Source organism: Sinocyclocheilus anshuiensis, unplaced genomic scaffold (genome assembly GCF_001515605.1).
Source record: "Sinocyclocheilus anshuiensis isolate Anshui unplaced genomic scaffold, SAMN03320099.WGS_v1.1 scaffold110, whole genome shotgun sequence".
Lineage (NCBI taxonomy): Eukaryota > Metazoa > Chordata > Actinopteri > Cypriniformes > Cyprinidae > Sinocyclocheilus > Sinocyclocheilus anshuiensis.
Genome location: NW_015544155.1, coordinates 1,379,212 through 1,397,105, shown reverse-complemented (window position 1 = coordinate 1,397,105; position 17,894 = coordinate 1,379,212). Strand labels below are relative to the sequence as shown.

Genomic DNA, 17,894 nt, shown 5'->3' with positions numbered 1-17,894 from the left:
TTTTCGACTCATTTTATATTTGCTTTTATATTTTGCTAAAAATGCTCAGCACAGTTGTGCTTCACAAATGCTATGACTCAAAGTTTTTCCTAGTGAACACATGGCTATGCTGGTCCACCAGCTAGACCAGCACTAACCAGTCCAGACCTGTTTTTCATTCTGTAAGAAGAAGTGTTTCACACAATGCTTGCTGACCTTCCTGTAATTGGTGATTCTTCGATTGATATGCTCCAGTCTCTCGCCACACATGGCACTGAATCTGGTCTGCAGGTCCTCAGAGATGAGCTCTGTGCTGGAGCTCAGTCGACTACAAGTCTGCACCAACTGCTCATCGTTCCTGGCCAATGCTTCTAAAATCTGACAAATCACACAAAGAAAGACATAGAGCATGAGGTTTGGCAGAAAAAAAGAGCTTTGGTCATATGCCAGATGTGCTTTTCACCGTTCCTCTGTCAATTATACAGATAAAGTGAGCAAAACTGCCATAGGTCAAGTGAGTTAGAAACACTGCATGCATTTCCCAAAACAGATAAACAGAACTTTGTTGTTCCCTTGTGGTTATTGCAGGGGTGTGCTGCATCCAGCCATTATTTCCTTAATAGTTGTATGACTGTAAAAACAGTATTATTTACACTAAAACAAGACTAGATGTCCGGTGACGCATTATAGGAGTCAGTTAAGGCCATTCATGTTCCGACACAGAACGCAGTAACCATGAGTTCCCAGTTCACTCTCAATAAAAAGCTTTTGTAACTGGTAGCAACACATGTCCTCAGCACAAGATAAATAGGTTTTTATTTATGTATGTATGCATGCATTTATTTATTCATTTATTTTTTGCAGTTGCCATGTAACTTTGCACAATCAGGGGTGATTTTATTTACAATCAGTGAAAAAAGTTTGTTTTTTTGTGATCAACTGTAATTTAAAAGATGTTAAAGTTCCATGTTATATTGTATTTATTATTCATAAAATTTACTGAATTCATGGAATTTAAATGTTAAACTAAAATTCATGAAACATTTAAAACTAAAACTGGCATCAAATTATTTTAAAAATCAGTCAAATGTTTTTATTTATTTTTAATAAAAATAAACATTAAAGTATTTAATGAATGTATATTGCAAATTTATCAAAAAAGTAAATAAAAATAAGTAAACATTTAAAAATGTGCATGTGTGTGTGTGTGTGTGTGTGTGTGTGTGTGTGTGTGCATATACATACTAACAAATAAAACGAACAAAATTGGCAAACAGTTTTTTTCTCTAAAGTATGTTAATTAAATACAAAAATAAATTAAATAAATATGAGTATATAATATAATTACCTTTACACACAAATGCCACGTTTACAGCTGTCTATGCAACCAAGAACAGTAGGGCAATAAAAAATAAATTTGACACACACGGTAGTAGAATTATTTTCTCAAAAGAGAGAGCAGCCTTTGCCTGTGAGACTGTGGAGGAGAGGAGAAATTTAAGAGCACACTGTGACCATAACAATTGCATGTAATCTGCACTGAAATATGAAAAATCATCTGAAGAGAGTTTTCTCAGAGGAAGTGCAGACCAACCCAAGCAGATGTTTGTAATAAGGCAGAAATTGCTGGCAGTTAAAGGAATTAAAAACAAAAGAGAGTCTTAATACGTAGAACATGTCAGTACATTAGTCCCATTAGCGTGCGTTTCTGAGACGTCACTCTCAAGCTGCGATGCCTCCACTGCTTGGCAACAGAACGCTGAACAGTCTTTCCTGACAGTTGTTGGTTCATTAACGTAGATTGTAAATCACAGAAATCCATTTTTAGGGAAACGAAATATGCCGTACGTTTATAAACAAGCGTGATAAAAAGCGATTGAGAGCAGCTGAGATCACACACTGCAGGATGCTGCATGCAATGCTAAAGATATTCAAGCAAACGTTAATAATCAACAACAGATATCACACTTTACATAACCATATCTCTTTCTCTCACACTCCCTTGCTGACGCTACAAAAGGAGAGACATGCGCACGAAACCTGCAACACTTGCAAAACTTGGTGGACTAAATACAAAAAACATCCACCAACCACAATCAAGAATTCTGTGATATTAAACAGGACAATACTTGATTGCCAAATGGATATTACAGTTCAAAAGTTTGGGGTCAGTAATACTTATTCGTCTTTCTTTTTTTTTTTTTTTTGAAAGAAATTATAAATTGTATTAAGCAAGGAAGAATTAAATTGAACTTTTTAAAATAAACAGCAGCATTACCACAAAAATATTCAGCAGCACAAATGTTTTCAGCATTGATAATTAGAAATGTTTCCATTCAGCATTGGAATGATTCGACACAGAAGACTGGATTAATTGCCATCACAGAAATAAATGACATTTTAAATTATATTAAAATAGGACATTTTCCCAAATACATGCAGACTTGGTTACTGAGCATAAGAGACTTAATAATAATAATAATAATAATAATAATAATAATAATAATAATAATAATAATAATAATAATAATAATAATAATAATAATAATAATAATAATAATAATAATAATAATAATAATAATAATAATAATAATAATAATAATAATAATAATAATAATAATAATAATAATAATAATAATAATAATAATAATAATAATAATAATAATAATAAAATAAATTTAAGTGATATTTAACTATATTTTAAAATATTAAATTAAAACCATTATAATAATAACTATTATAATATTATTTATAACTTTTATAACTATTAAATTAAAACAGTTATAATAATAATAATATAATAAATGTAATAATGTAATATTGCACATTGCATCATTGCAATCCAGTAAAAGTGTTTATGCCTTTCTACCTGTCATGGAGTTAGATTATAGCTTTTTTTATGGCTTTTTATAGCTTTGTAGGATGTTCGATAAAATATTTTATAAACATTTTGCTAAAAAATATAGATATATTTTTGGAGGGGTCAAATGAAAACATTGTCAGAGTCAGTAAAATTCAGGTCGAACAAATTTGCAGGAAAAATACTTTTGTAAGAGCAACAGTTCCACCTGAGTCATTTATATCTCTTCCCTTCCACAGCCTCCACACAGTGACAAATACTCTATGATTTAAAGTGTTTATCCTTTTATTCCGCAGCAGGGGGTCGTAAAGACCACTTTCATTTGTCACACACACTTCGTTTAATATACTCTGCTGTCAGCTTCTATCAGTGGTTGTGTGTTACGCATGAACTGTGAAGAGGGCCTTACAAATGTACAAGACAATCCCTGTCAACTCCTCTGCTTCTGTATGAATTAATTCACTGGTGTGTGTCTGTGGGATGACTCATGTGACTCTACCTTGGCCGTGAGGCTGAAAAAGCCTTTTGGTTCCACCATTTTCTCCAAGACGTGACACTTCATCCCAGCCGTGCTGTCATACTCGTACATGACGCCGTACTCCAGATACACGTTATCCACCGTCAGGCTGACGTGATCTTTTTTTCCGTCTATTATGGCGATGGTGTTGAACTTGTCCATGACTTCTGTTGAACGCACACACCAGTTTGTGTCAATGTTACTAGTCTGAGCAGCCCAAAAGAGACAAAAGAAGCACATAAATAATCCAAAGCCATATTTTGATGGCTGGAGCTCATCTAGAGACCACCAATCTGCTTCCTGCTTAATAACAAAATACCAAAAATCTTTATATATACAAATGCAAATCTTTAGTGCTATTTACTGACCCAGACTAACACCACAACTAAGCAAATAAGTTCCAATTGATATTTTATTGGGCCAGTTAAGGTTAAGAGCAGTGTTAATCTTGTCAATTAAATTACTGATGAAAATGCAGCAATGCAAAATGTTTTTTTGAGTTCAACAACTATAATGAATTCAAAAAAGGCAAAATTATGATGGTTATGGTTTTTTCATCATTTTACTTTGTTACAGTTTTTCCTTCACATTTTCATCATTTTATTGCCAATGTGTATAATTAAAGTGTTAAATTCAAAGTCAATTTTATATATACAATCTTTCCATGTCCTGTGAATTCTACTGAAGTAGGACTGTGAATGAAGAGTGATTGAAGGCAAGAAAAAATAAAATAAAACAAAATAAAATAAAATAAAATAAAATAAAATAAAACAAAATTAAATAAAATTAAAATAAAATAAAATTAATAATACTGTGCATATTTAATACAAATCAAATCAAATAATATGCAAATAAAATAAAATGGAATAAAAATTAAGAATTAGTCATTACAAAATATTGCCTACATTTACCAAAAAAAAAAGTATAAAAATCAGTGCTGTCAATAAACCATGAAACATGAGTTGTTTCCATGTCCTGTGAATCACGTATGAGGCTACTGAGGTGAGACTGTAGAGTTAATCTCAGAGGACACAGAAGAAGAGTAAATATCAAGACTAGAGAGGGAGGATGAAAAAGTGTGTACTTGTGTGTACAATATGTGTTTGCACTGGTGTGTGTAACAGCACCTTCAACTTTACACTCAAACACATCTCCGTTCTCCCCTGCGGTGGGCTTCTGATTGGTTCTCTGGTGGTCTTCCTGTGTGCTCTCGCTGTTGTTGTACACCCATTTAATGGAGTCTTGCTGCAATAAGGAACAACAAAACACATTTCAGACAGACTTGCTTTCAAAACAAGAATTGCGAGTTGATCACACACTCCCATAGGACACAAAAATCAAAAAGCAAAACCTTATTTTTTACTAGATAGCAATGAGGTTAAATGTAGGGCAAATAGAGAACTTTCCTTTAAGAAAAAGACCCTGCCAATCTACCATGTTTCTCTTGATTTGTGCGTTCACTGAATGTGAACATGGCTTCCCATTAAGGCCGATATACTTCAAGAAAGAAGAACAAACTGGTGTGGTCACATTTATCGTTGATCTGCAAATTTTTTTTCAATGGGAATCTGCACAATTGGGAATTTCACATGAGGGCAAAAGATTTCCCCACACAGATTTCACAACAGGTTCACGTTTCTTGGTCTTAAAGTGACTTCTGAGTGAACTGTACTACATACATCGCTACACTATTGACAAAATATCACCAAAATGTCGCTAATGTGGCTTCTTCTTAGCATAGGTATTTCGGACTTCCTTTTAGCCCTAAATGCCAAACGAAAAATAACTTTGCAGAGTATATCAGGGCCTTTATATGTTTAACAGACTAAAGCACATCCACCCCACCTCCGCTTCTGTCAGCATCTCCCCTACATTTCCCTCCTCTTGATGGTGGGCCGCAAATCCCCGCTCAGCAGGAGGGTGGGCACCCCCTCACTCTTTTTCCATGCCTGATGAAAACCAGAGTCCAGCCAGTGTGCCAACCACACCGGCCTACTTCAGCCTGTGCCAAGCCTGTACTTTATTGCCCTCCAAAACAAGGCTGCCCTGGCCCATTCCTTAACCCATATTCCTCACACCCCCAGTCAGCTTCCTGGCCTTCTTCCCTGCTATGTTCCGCAAAAGAAGCCATAACTGCTATTATTGCTGGGTAATAACCCGGACTGGATCACAAAGGGTTCTGTTATGTGCTTTGTAGTGCTTTATATATGCAGATTTAATATTTAGAATGGTCAGGAATAGTGCATTTCCATGGAGCAGCTGAGAGATGCTCACACTCTTACCTGTGTGGGATGCCGGTACTTCCTGCAGGCTGTGACGTGGGCGATGACACTGGCGTGGCTTTCTTTGCTCACATTGATGCCGTTCACTTTAATGATGCACTGACCCGGGTGAAGGCCTGCGACTGCTGCAACGGTGCCTTTTAAGAAACAAGAAGAGAGATAAGATATATTTGGCCAAAATCTAAGACAACTTTGCATAAAACAGCAGAATGCAAAATGATGGACAGTGCGAACAAAATTAAGTACTCAAAAGCATTCAGTACTGAAAAGTTTAGATAAAAACTATTCAGTGTACAGTATTAAAAAAAATACTATTTTACTCAATATTTTTATGTTCTATGTGTTGTTATAACGAGAGTATTCTGCCACTAGCTTAGCAACATGCTCACATCAAACTATTCATTCTTCTCTGAGGGCTATTTGTGTACTATTTAATATTTGTGTGTGCTATGCATTATGCTAACTAAGTATCCTGCCGTTAGCTAGCAACATGCTACTAACTCCATTGATTCACCTGTGCATTTTACTCAATATTTGTATGTGCTGTATTTGTATTTTTTAGAGTGTTTGCTCATCTGCAATACGTCTATAGGACGTTTCCTATCAGACATCTTGCAGACATACGTGTGCTATCTGGGGTTTGTAGTGTTATTTGTGTAGAGTTTAAAGATGGTCCCCAATGTAAGATTGTATACTGGCTAGGGTGCTGCCTTAGAAGGAAACTGCCTATGTAGTTGGTAGACAGTGAGATGATTCACTATTAGAACAGAGCTTTCTGAGTTGAACATATGTTTTTGTGCATAAACAATGAGAAAGGGAGAAACATAAATCAACACAAATCTCCTAAAAACACAATCTCATAAGCAGACCCATAAATAGCTACATAGATCTATAAGCAGAGCATGAAAAATGGCCCAGATTTTCTCTGTAGTAACAATTCTGTCATAGTTCATGTCACTTGGCAGGGGCGCCACTTTCTGCATTATAGCAGGTGATACTATAAACTGAAAAATGACTGGTTAGTTTTCAGAAAAGCAAAGCATTAGTTAAATCAGGACCTGTTTATCTGTAAATGATGTGTGGTTCCTATAAAAGATGTCTGAAGACTAAGCCAGAGAAATTTCACTGCAGAGACTAAATATTCATAATTTGTTTGCATAATCTCCTAAACAAGGCCTTATACTGAATATCTTTTTCTGTATTAAAAGTGCACTCCTCTGTAAAAGGTTCCTGTGCTTCTCTAATCACACTTTATGGTCTTAAGTCTTGACGCTGCATTTTTTCCCCTGAGCAAACGCTCTCTCACTTCTACAGCCAGCGAAACTCAGGCAAAAGCAATTTTTGAGAACAAGCAAGCACATTAGGCAAGGTAATAATTATCATAACTCCCCACTGAGCTTATAACAGCAATCACCTGAAGGAGCAGCTGACCTTCTAAATATAGGGAGAGAAATACATTTTTATTTGAGTACTACCCTGCTGAAAAGACTAGCTTAGGCTAGCATAAATGTCCATACTGTACCTTCCACAATTTATTCTAGTTAGTTTGGTTCAGGTACAAGCAAAGCCTAGCTAAAAGCTTGTTGACATGTCACCACAATCTTGCTAGCAAAGATCGTAGACTAGGGGTGCGTCTCAATCAGCTCCCTAGCTCCCGAGCTTGTGAATCAGTATATCGTCTATTTGACATCTGATAGGAAACGTCCTATAGATGTATTGCAGATGAGCAAACACTCTAAAAAAATCCGTCTTGCAGATGTAAATGCAGACGTCAAATAGACGTCTCCATGATGTACTGTATGTGTGCTATCAGGGACCTGTCTAGCGATTTGTGTTTATTCTGAAAAATATTAATAAACGGTTTGTCTTTTCAAATTGTCTATCGTGTGTCATTATATTTATCGAGGTGGCTCGTGTGGTTTATGTTTCGAGCTTTAGAAATGTGACGTAATTTCCAGTAAGGGAGCATAGTGAGCAACAATGTTCCCTAGTTTTTGCGGTGCACTGTGGGATTTTTCAGGGAGCGAACTATCCAGTGCACTGGAAGGATTTTGCGAAAAAATGGCCGACTCCCTGATCAGTGCCCTGACTACTGAACTAGGGAGCTGATTGAGACACACCCTAGGTTTTACTAAAATGCTGTAAGCAATGTTAGCATTCTTGCTAACTTATACTACAATTAGCAAGACTTAGCAAAACACTTCACAAACACAAACACATGGTAGTTCTACAAAATCTGCCAGACATGTTTGATATTAAAATACTGTAGCCATTCTAGTGTAGCTGGTTGACTAATGATGTTTTACTGATTAAGTTAGTTTGAAGTTGTGGCCTTGTTTTGATGCCTGATGCCAATATCTTAGAGAGGAGGTTGGCCAATGGCCAATATTAAGTTGATATATATGATACCACGCTATTTAATTTAAAAGTAGTAAATAACACATGCAAAAATGCAATGAAATTTATATGTTTTACATAATATTTCCTCAAAGTTGTTTTTTTTAAATGGATGAATTTAAATAAATGAATTGCACTTGATACAAAATAAATTTGTAAAACAAACAGATTTATACTAGGAACTTCTTGATTCTTTTATCATGTAATCTTAACATAGTATTGTTCATAAATACAGACATTAAAAACACAAATAAAAAGGAATTAAACTCTTTTACCAACAGTGTAATCAGTAATCTGGTAAGTTTGTGTACACTAGGAATCATATTTTTCTAAGAAAGACCAGTTTCTCAGCAATGTCAAAATAAAAGTCCCACCATCTGACGCTTATCGGCCAAACTGAAAAACTTAGAGATAACTGAAAAATACCAAATACCTGCCGATATATATCAGCCATGGCAACATATTTTTGCATTCTTGCTAACTTCCACCAGAATCAGCCAGACTTCAAACCCTTCCGGTAAATGGTACCTTTCCAATAAAATTGGATTCATTCAGAATTAGAATTTTAGCTTCTGTTTGTTGTGAAGTGAGGATTGTTGTTCTTACATCTCTCTTCAGAAGTGACAGTGCAAGCTGGATTGTTTTTCTTTTTTCATTCATCTCTCACCATGTTTGATGAGAATGCACCGCAGACGCAGCAGGAAGTGAGAGCTGTGCAGCTTGTTTTCTCTCTCTCTCTCTCTCTATATATATATATATATATATGTGTGTGTGTGTGTGTGTGTGTCTGTGTGTGATGTTCTTCTCAGTCTGGCTCAAGTCAAGTCATGTACCTACAGCTCCCAGCTGTGATCCAGCGGAGGTTCAAAAACACAGTAGGATATAAAGGGCACAAGTAACTTCCTTTGGCCCAGCCTAGTTTTTCTCTCTACAGTTCTCTCTGCTTCACTCTTACCTCTGCCAACCGCATGCACCACAGATGGGCCGAACCCCCGGATCTGAAAGCCCAATCCGTCCACAGAGTCTGAGATCTTCACAGTCCTGTGGAGCAGACAGACACACAGACATCAATTTTGGTTGCCAAACCCATCACATTTTCCGGCCGTTGCTCCAAGCGTATTGTGTATTCTGAGTTGCAGTTAAATATTGAGCTGATATCCATCAATAAAAGGATGTTTATCTGGCAGGTTCTTTATTTAATTGATATCAGGCTTTATAGACAATCTGTCTAGTGTTATGAATCCTTAGATCACAGGAGATGAGAGGTTTTCTACTCACTCTCTGGGTTTGGTGCTGACCAGTACTCTGAGGGGACCTTTGATGTGGAAGCACTGTTTTAGGAAGTTTTCCACATCCTGGAAAGGTCTCAAGAAGACCAGGTCCCCATTAATAGCAAGGATCTTTTTCCCCACTTCCAGACCAGCCATCTGCACAAGAGACACACAGGAATATCAAATAACCTCTCACTCTAGATATATAGTTGCTCCAAAATTACGTGGACACTTAAAAACGTGAGAATGCCATTAGACAGCAAAACATACAACATTTATTTATTTAAAATAAAAAGTTAGGACAAACACTTTCAAAGTAAACTATTTCACAAAAAAAAGGTTTGAAATTTTGTTTAGTTAATTAATTAAATTATTTATTTATTTTGTGAAATAATACTTTTACTTAACACTTTATTAATATTAATGTTAATAATTAATACTTTTATTCAACACATTAAACCAATCAAAGGAGACAGTAAATGACTTTATATTGTACTTTATATGATGTTCTTTTAAATGTTCCATTCATCAAAGTATCCTGAAGGAAAAAGTATCACAGTTTCCACAAAAATATTAAGCAGCACAATGGTTTTCAACACTGATAATAATAAAAAATCAAATCAGCATACAGTATTAGCATGATTGACACTAAAGACTGGAGTAATGGCTGCTCAAAATTCAGCTTTGTCATCACAGGAATAAAATTACATTTAAAATATATTCAAATAGAAAAGTGTTATTTAAAATTTTTATAATATTTCACAATATTACTGTAACGAGGAGTCAGAGGCGTTTGGATCCATTTGCAGCTTTTATTTGAATCAAAGGCAGAGTTAGACAGGCAGTAATCAATCAACAGTGTCACGAGCAGCAGGGATAATCCAGGAGAGTAACCAGAAACAAAGCGAGGGTCGAGGCAGGCGGCAGAGAATCACACGAGTAATAACACTCCAAGGTAATACACAAGATACGTCAAGACAGGGGATAAACGCTCAGAAATGTAGCCGGGGCAATACAAGACTTCGCGAATACTGAGCGTCTGGGAGCTGCTTAAATGGGGAAGCTAAGGAGAAACACCTGTGCCAGTAATCAGTCCCAGGTACGGGGTGTTATGGGAAATGTAGTCCATGAACGCTAGTACTCGGGAGAGGGTGCCCTCCGGAGGCCGTCGGAGAGAGCCACAGAGGCCTGATTTGTGACAATTACTGATTATTTACTGTATTTATGATCAAATAAATGCAGCCTTGGTGAGCATAATTCAATTAAAGTCAATTCAAGTTTATTTGTATAGCGCTTTTCACGATACAAATTGTTGCAAAGCAACTTTACAGAAAATTAAGTTTCTACAATATATTTAGTAGAAATATATTGTAGAATATAATATATTTAGCCTTCCTTTAAAAAAATCAATAACTCATACCAGCCCCAAACTTAACAGTAGTGTAATTATTTAAAAATCAACATTTCTCTTTGTTTCGTCTGTCACACTGGAGGAAGTTGATGTTATGAATGACACCTTTGTTTATTTTGCTGTGTAAAATTGAGGGAAAATAACTATTTTGAGGTTAATGTATATATCTCATGTATGTATGTACATGAATGGATGGCTAAATGCATAGATAAATTTCATTTTCACAGGTGCAGGGTTCAATCCTTTCATCTATATGTGCAACTTCCTGCTCTGAGCTCTCAAGTGGATGTAATTCATTCACTCTGTGCTTCACTGAATGGATTGGACACGTCTCTTGACAGCTATAAATATAACCATTCTTCTCTTACAATAAAATGCACAGTCCTCCGTTTTCAGATCATGTTTTCCCTCTGCACTGAGAAAAATGGTTGGGCAGCTTTTCCCTTTTTTTCCTGTTGCTTTTTCTTTCCCTTTTTCTTTTTCATTCACCTCTCTCTGTCACTGTCTTTTTATCAGTTACAAACACGAAAGCCCATTTTGCTATTTTTACGAGACAGCTTTTCATCTATGTAAGTGCACAGCTGGATTTTATTGCCTATTTCCCCTTTTTTTTCACTCTGCTCTACATTGGAAACAGATCCACATGCAATGCAGCACCCGTACTGTGATGCACAAGTTACTTGAGGTCTGGGTAGCATCACTCTCTCTATGTCAGAACTGAGTCAGTTTGCTTGACCACATTTACCAGGGTTTAATCTAACAGATCGAACATATTAAAGCACTAAAAGGGAACCTCGAGACTGGTGTGATTTGAGGTCTATTTGTGTTATAAGCCCACAACCACAAACATCCAAATGTTCATTATCGCAAAGCAAGTTCAATTAGAGAGTGTTAATTGCTAATTAAGGTTTTCAATTGATATTTGAATGCCTAATTGGTCTGATCGAGCACAAACAAACAAAAAGATGAGCTTGACAACAGGTGTGTAAATTGTCTCATTAAACCCCTCACCACCATTTTTTATTTTTTTTTTCTAATTTTACTATGCTTGGAAATACATTAGAGAAGCCTATCTTTTATATTCACAATAAGTCTAGCTAGAAATGCTGAAGGAAAAACAGACCAGTGGTTCTCAACTGGTGGGTCGTGGCCCAAAAACAGTGTGCAGGTCTGTTCTAAAAGAGAGCAGGGACAAACTATGCTAAATAAAAATAACAAAATGCAAATAACCATACAATAGTTATGAATGCAAAATTAATAGGCTTTTCAAAGGAGAGGAGAAAACACTTCTCATTTGCAAACAAGGTTACACAACATTACACTTTTAAATATAAGTAGTGGGTTTCAATTTACTCAAATATCTAACGATACAAATGTTACAAAAACCATTCAAAGAGGTTTAAATGTTGACATATATTACTAAGATGATGTGATTTTTTTAGATAGTTTATACTTTTTATTTATTATGCACACAAATGGACCAAGGTGAACATATTTAGACATATTTTGACATATTTTGTTTTTAGAGTCAGACAGTTGAGTATACCTATCAAAAAAATCTAGTACAAACGTAATTGGTGGTCGTCAGTGGCAGCTGTCACAGTTGCTTGGCGACAAGAGCAATCCTTATTTCCATATAAAATCCATATTTTAATATATTTTGTTTTTAGAGTCAGACAGTTGAGTATACCTATCACAAAAATCTAGTACAAACGTAATTGGTGGTCGTCAGTGGCAGCTGTCACTGTTGCTTGGCGACAAGAGCAATCCTCTGTAGACGAGACCGTCCCATAATGCTCAGTTCGACCTTTGCGGTCTTAAAGGATGCATCCCCTGAATTGGGACGCAGCTTGTGTGTTGCTGTAACTGCTAAATATTTCTGAAGAACTGCATTGTTTGGCAGAAAATTATTATTATTTGTATCATAAATTATTACATTATTAACCATAGCTGTGTGTTTGTTTTGAAACCTTACCCGGTATATGTAGTTCCATTTTATAAAAGCAAAAAGCCCAATGAAGCCACTATTTACAGTGATTTTAAACAGCTAAACCATGGATTTTTGAGGCTTATTGCTTTATTGTATCATTTTAAGGACAGTTTACTTTTGTACAATAAAAATACTGGTAAACAACTCAAGTCACCACTTGATGTCCAAAATAAAATCTGGGTCTTTATGCAAAACCAGTTGAGAACTAAAAAAAAAATAGGATTTCTGTTTTTCTAAATCACACACACAAAGGTAACACACGTACCTCAGCATGAGAACCTTTCTCCACTGATTTGACGATGAGTACTCTGTTTCGATCTTCTAGCGTGAAGCCATAACCTCCTTCACTTGGCTTTATCTGAAATCACAGTACCCATTTCACAGTTATCATGACTTGGTAGCTTTGGTTTTGTCATGCAGTGACATTTTGTTACAATTCATGTTTTGGAGCTGCTCCTAGAACGTGAACTTAAATCTCTCATGAGCCCAAACTGTCAAACCAGTTGACTTCATGTTTAAGTATAATGAGAGGCTGCTTTAGAAACAGTCAAGCATAATTACTGGTGAAGACTCTAGAATCAGAGCTGGTCTGAGTTCAGACCCCCCGTACTTGCCAAAGCAGAAAAGCCCCATGCGAGTGGATGAAAACCACATGGGCTCAAGCCAACGTGCGCTATTGTAAGTGCCATCAGCTGTAGGCGATTACAGACGACATCTCTCACCAGCAGCGACTTGGCGATGACATTCTCCACTATTTTAAGATCATGCTTTATGGGCTTGTGTTTGGTGTTAGAACCCTCCATCTCCTCGTCGGCAAAGAAGCGAAACAGAAGAGGCTCGTCCTTAAATTCACTTTTTTCCAAAACTGCAAAAAGACACAAACAAGATGTTTTAGGACAAATTATACCTGATGCTCATTCAGTAGTGCTAAATGTCAGCAAGCCAAAAATCTGATATTTGAAAATTACATGTACTGTGGTGTCACATGCTAAACTCTGTCTAAATAAAATTAAACTAAATTAAATTAAATAACATTCTGATTCTATTTGACTACTACTTAATTTCATTTCACTTAAATTATTCATTTCATTCATTTCATTTCACGTCAATTATTAAAGGCATTCTATAACTTACAGAACAAGAAGCAACATTATAGCAACTACTTTGTTGTTATGTTTTGGTGGCTGCTTGTCATGCAGCAGATGATAATCAAATTGATGTGTAAATTGAATTTGTGAACTACACAGAAGAGGGTAACACATAATGTACTGGAATGACAAGAGCCGTACAGAGAGTTTCAGAGGGGAAGCCTTTTCTATGGAAAGTGGGTCCCGTGAAAAGAAACAAGCATGGATTTCAATCTGTCACCCCGGCAACAACGGCTCTAAACAATCCCTTCACTTTTGTAGTAAAAATACCCCCAATGAGAAAAGGAGGTCCAGTGTTTTCTAGACTTCTGTAGGCAAGATTAGATAAAGCTGAATTAGCTTTAATGGTCACATAACCAAGTAAACCATCTTAAATGGATGAATGTATGGTGACCGAGAAGTGCAAAACAAATCACAATTCTGAAAACAAAATAACAAATTACAAACACAAATGCTAGTCTAAAAAACAAAATAACAATTCAGAAAACACAACAACAATTCAGAAAACATTATAACAAGTCAGAAAACACAATGACAAATTTGAAAACAAAATAACAAGCCCTTACTCTGGAATAAAAAATACGGGGTGTCTATTTACATTTAGTTAAAAGTGGCTGTAAATCATCAGCTCTAGTGGCGCAGATGGATAAGCGCGTGTTGTAGGCTTTTTGACGCGATCAACCCGGGTTTGTTCCCGCCTTCTGCTGAACTTTTTTTCCTCCCTTTTCAAATCTCGCATTAGCAATGGATTCTATTTACACTAAGTGAAAATAGCAGCGCACTTATCCATCTGCACCACTGGAGCTGATGTTTTACAGCCACTTTTAACTAAATGTAAATAGACACTCCGTATTTTTTATTCCATAGTAAGGGCAATTCATACAATACATTTAAACTGAGCTACTTTAATACCATCTCCAAACTTTCTACCACGACTCTGCTGTTCTTCGGCTGGTTCTTCCTGTATACGTTGATTGACAGATGTCTCGTCCAGTCAGCGGTGAGTAATCCCAAACCAATGGCGCTGTCTCAAACTATACCTACCTCTTCCGGTTTGTCTGATTTGTCGTTGTGTTTTCTGACTTGTTAATTTGTTTTCTGATTTGTCGTTGTGTTTTCTGACTTGTTAATTTGTTTTCTGATTTGTCGTTGTGTTTTCTGACTTGTTAATTTGTTTTCTGATTTGTCGTTGTGTTTTCTGACTTGTTATTTTGTTTTCGAATTTGTCATTGTGTTTTCTAACTTGTTATAATGTTTTCTGAATTGTTGTTGTGTTTTCTAAATTGTTATTTTGTTTTTTAGACTTGCATTTGCGTTTGTAATTTGTTATTTTGTTTTCAGAATTGTGATTTGTTTTGCACTTCTCGGTCACCATACATTCATCCATTTAAGATGGTTTACTTGGTTATGTGACCGTATGAATGCAATGGTTGCATACAAGGCCAAAAAATGAAAGCATAGCCAGTCAAGTTATTACGTTCTATAAATTTGTTGGTAGTTTGCCGCGTATGAAACTCAATTGCAGGCTGTTGGGAGCAGCCCATGTTAGACTATAAATGAGTCACACAAGCATGATGTGGACTTTGGCATCGAGTGCCCTGAAAATGAGACCCGAATCCTGCAAACAAACGGTTGCCATGACAACTAGCCAGTCAATCTTGGATTGTGGAGAAGGTCAAGGCTGTTGTCGAGAGACAGAATGTGCAGAATCCAGTTAGAGGAAAAGTTTTGCAATGTGCAATTTACCTCATACGCTACAAAAAATAAATGTTTTCAATTAAAAATGTTCTAAAAACATTGAACATATCAAATGTTCTAAATAGATTTACTCAAGAAGAAACTGTTAACATATTATCTTATAATTAGATCAATCGTTTAAGTAAACAAATCATTCTCATTCATATTTTTCATATTTATCATTTACTGAGTTTCTCACTTCATGTGATTGCTTTTTCAGTTGTGAACAATTGTTATTTTTAATGAATGATTGAGTTATTGATTCAATGTCATACTCAAAACTCACAAAAAGACACTTGTCACTACCTAAACCCATTGAACAAATAAAAAAAATGAATCAATTAACAAATCAATGAATGGAACAAATCAGTAAAAATATTGGAACAAATGACTCACTCAAAACACACACAAATAAATACTTCTCAACCTTTAAAGCCATAGAACTAATCAGTGACTAAATCATTGAATGCATCTAAATCAGTAAATGAATCTGAACAAGTCTTTTGGGTGAACAGACTGAAAAAAGTCACTGAGATGAATCAAAAATCACTCCTAATAAAATGAATGAAGTTTATTTCCCTTTTCCCATTGGCAAATTGTATTTTTGACATTGTTTCTGTTGTTTTAAAGTTTAAACCTCACTACAGTTTCTTTGATTTATGCTTAAAACATCCTGGTTGACACTTTTGGGATGAGTTAAGGTAAGACGCGCACACAAAAAGACAACTTTGACGTACAATGTCAAAGAGACAAAAAGAAAAGATATAATCAGACAGACACACAGAAACAAAGAGAGGAAATAAAAAAGAAACAATGACATAAACGACTATCATACCATGATGCATGAATCCATTGTCACACAGCTCCACCCCCAAGATCAGCACCTCTTCTCTGCTTCGGCAGTCACCCTTCATAAGAGAAAGAGACAAGTGCCAATCTCTTTGTCTGCTTGCAAGTGGTCAAAATGTCACACACCCTCCTTTGAGCTACAGAAAACCACATTTAATTCACACAAACACTACTGCAGTCCGGTCGCCACACTGTGACAACTCTGAAGGGTCACTTGACTGCCTGGCAATAATTTCATAGTCGAACACAACACATCATCTTATTGAACACTCATTGAATATGAAAGTTGCCTCTAAATATCTGAATCACACTTCAAATTGAATCAAAATGTGCATTCTCATGATGACTAGTCTGCTGGCTAGACGATGGTTTATTGTTACAGTTCTCTTCCGTCTCAGCATATTTGAGATTATCCGGCCTGTTTAGGAAACAGCTACCACTTTTGCTCCATTCTTTCCTCTTGTCGCATTTCCTATGGATGTCAATGTGTTTACAATCGGTCTATAAGACAGTATCAATGTCCAGAACAATCAAACTCAAATCTTACCTGTGCTATGAGCCAGTCTATCAGCTTGTTGGCCATCACCACCGATTTATATGTTCGTAGATGATAATCCTTATCCCTGTATGGAAAACAAGTCAAATTTGACTTGAACAGTTCAAAAAATGTCTCCTCTTTACACACATTTCAAGCTAAACTTTAACCCTTGCCCTTACTTGCATTCGCCTGTTCTGGGCTTTTACGTCACGACAACCCTTTCCTCTCAATTTTTCGAGGCCCAAACAAGTTCTTTACCTTGAATTTCTTTTAGTGTTGCACGGGGGTCATAATGTTTGACCGGATAAGGACCCTCTGCACATATTTTGCTCTTGCTGACCATGCTAAGTGGCACAAAGTTGATCTGGGAGAACTAAATTGGACATTTTTATCAATGCGTGTGAGTTGATATGTTGAGATGAGAGAAGATGTCAAGTAATCACAATGGTGAACTAATTGACTAGTCAGTTGTTGAAGATTTTTTTCTTACATTTTTTTTTTCAGTTTTGATATTTTTAGCAGACGACTGCTTTTTTTTTTTTTTTTTTTTGTGATGTGATGTGATTTTTAATAAATCGTTGAGTTAATATCTCATTTAAAAAAAAGACACTTGTCACCATATAAAGCCAATGAATAAATCAGTGAACGAATCTGAATGAACAAATCACTTTTTTCATCCGTTAATAGCTTATTTTTAATGAATCGAGTTAATGATTCAATGTTTCACTCAAAAAACACTTGTCACCACCTGCCATTGAACAAATCAGTAAACAAATAAAGACACTTGTCACCACCTAAAGCCACTGAATGAATCAGTGAATAAATCCATGAACACAGCAGTAAATGAATCTGAACAAATCTTTTTTTCAGTTGTGGACTACTTGTTTTAAATTAATCGTTGAGTTAATTAACTAA

At 35.8% G+C, this 17,894-nt stretch overlaps 1 protein-coding gene across 1 annotated transcript in view; it reads right to left on the bottom strand.

Moving 5' to 3' along the window:
- LOC107695383 (phosphatidylinositol 3,4,5-trisphosphate-dependent Rac exchanger 2 protein-like) overlaps positions 1 to 17,894 on the bottom strand; it is a 123,841-nt gene that overhangs the window by 46,146 nt on the left and 59,801 nt on the right. Inside the window, exons 14-23 of the mRNA XM_016495267.1 lie at positions 16,989 to 17,064; positions 16,428 to 16,500; positions 13,430 to 13,572; positions 12,973 to 13,065; positions 9,314 to 9,462; positions 8,991 to 9,076; positions 5,639 to 5,775; positions 4,484 to 4,601; positions 3,339 to 3,523; positions 196 to 357 (exon numbers count right to left, since the gene is read on the bottom strand). Coding sequence (XP_016350753.1) covers positions 196 to 357; positions 3,339 to 3,523; positions 4,484 to 4,601; positions 5,639 to 5,775; positions 8,991 to 9,076; positions 9,314 to 9,462; positions 12,973 to 13,065; positions 13,430 to 13,572; positions 16,428 to 16,500; positions 16,989 to 17,064 — 1,222 coding nt within the window. The remainder of the gene's footprint in view (positions 1 to 195; positions 358 to 3,338; positions 3,524 to 4,483; positions 4,602 to 5,638; positions 5,776 to 8,990; positions 9,077 to 9,313; positions 9,463 to 12,972; positions 13,066 to 13,429; positions 13,573 to 16,427; positions 16,501 to 16,988; positions 17,065 to 17,894) is intronic.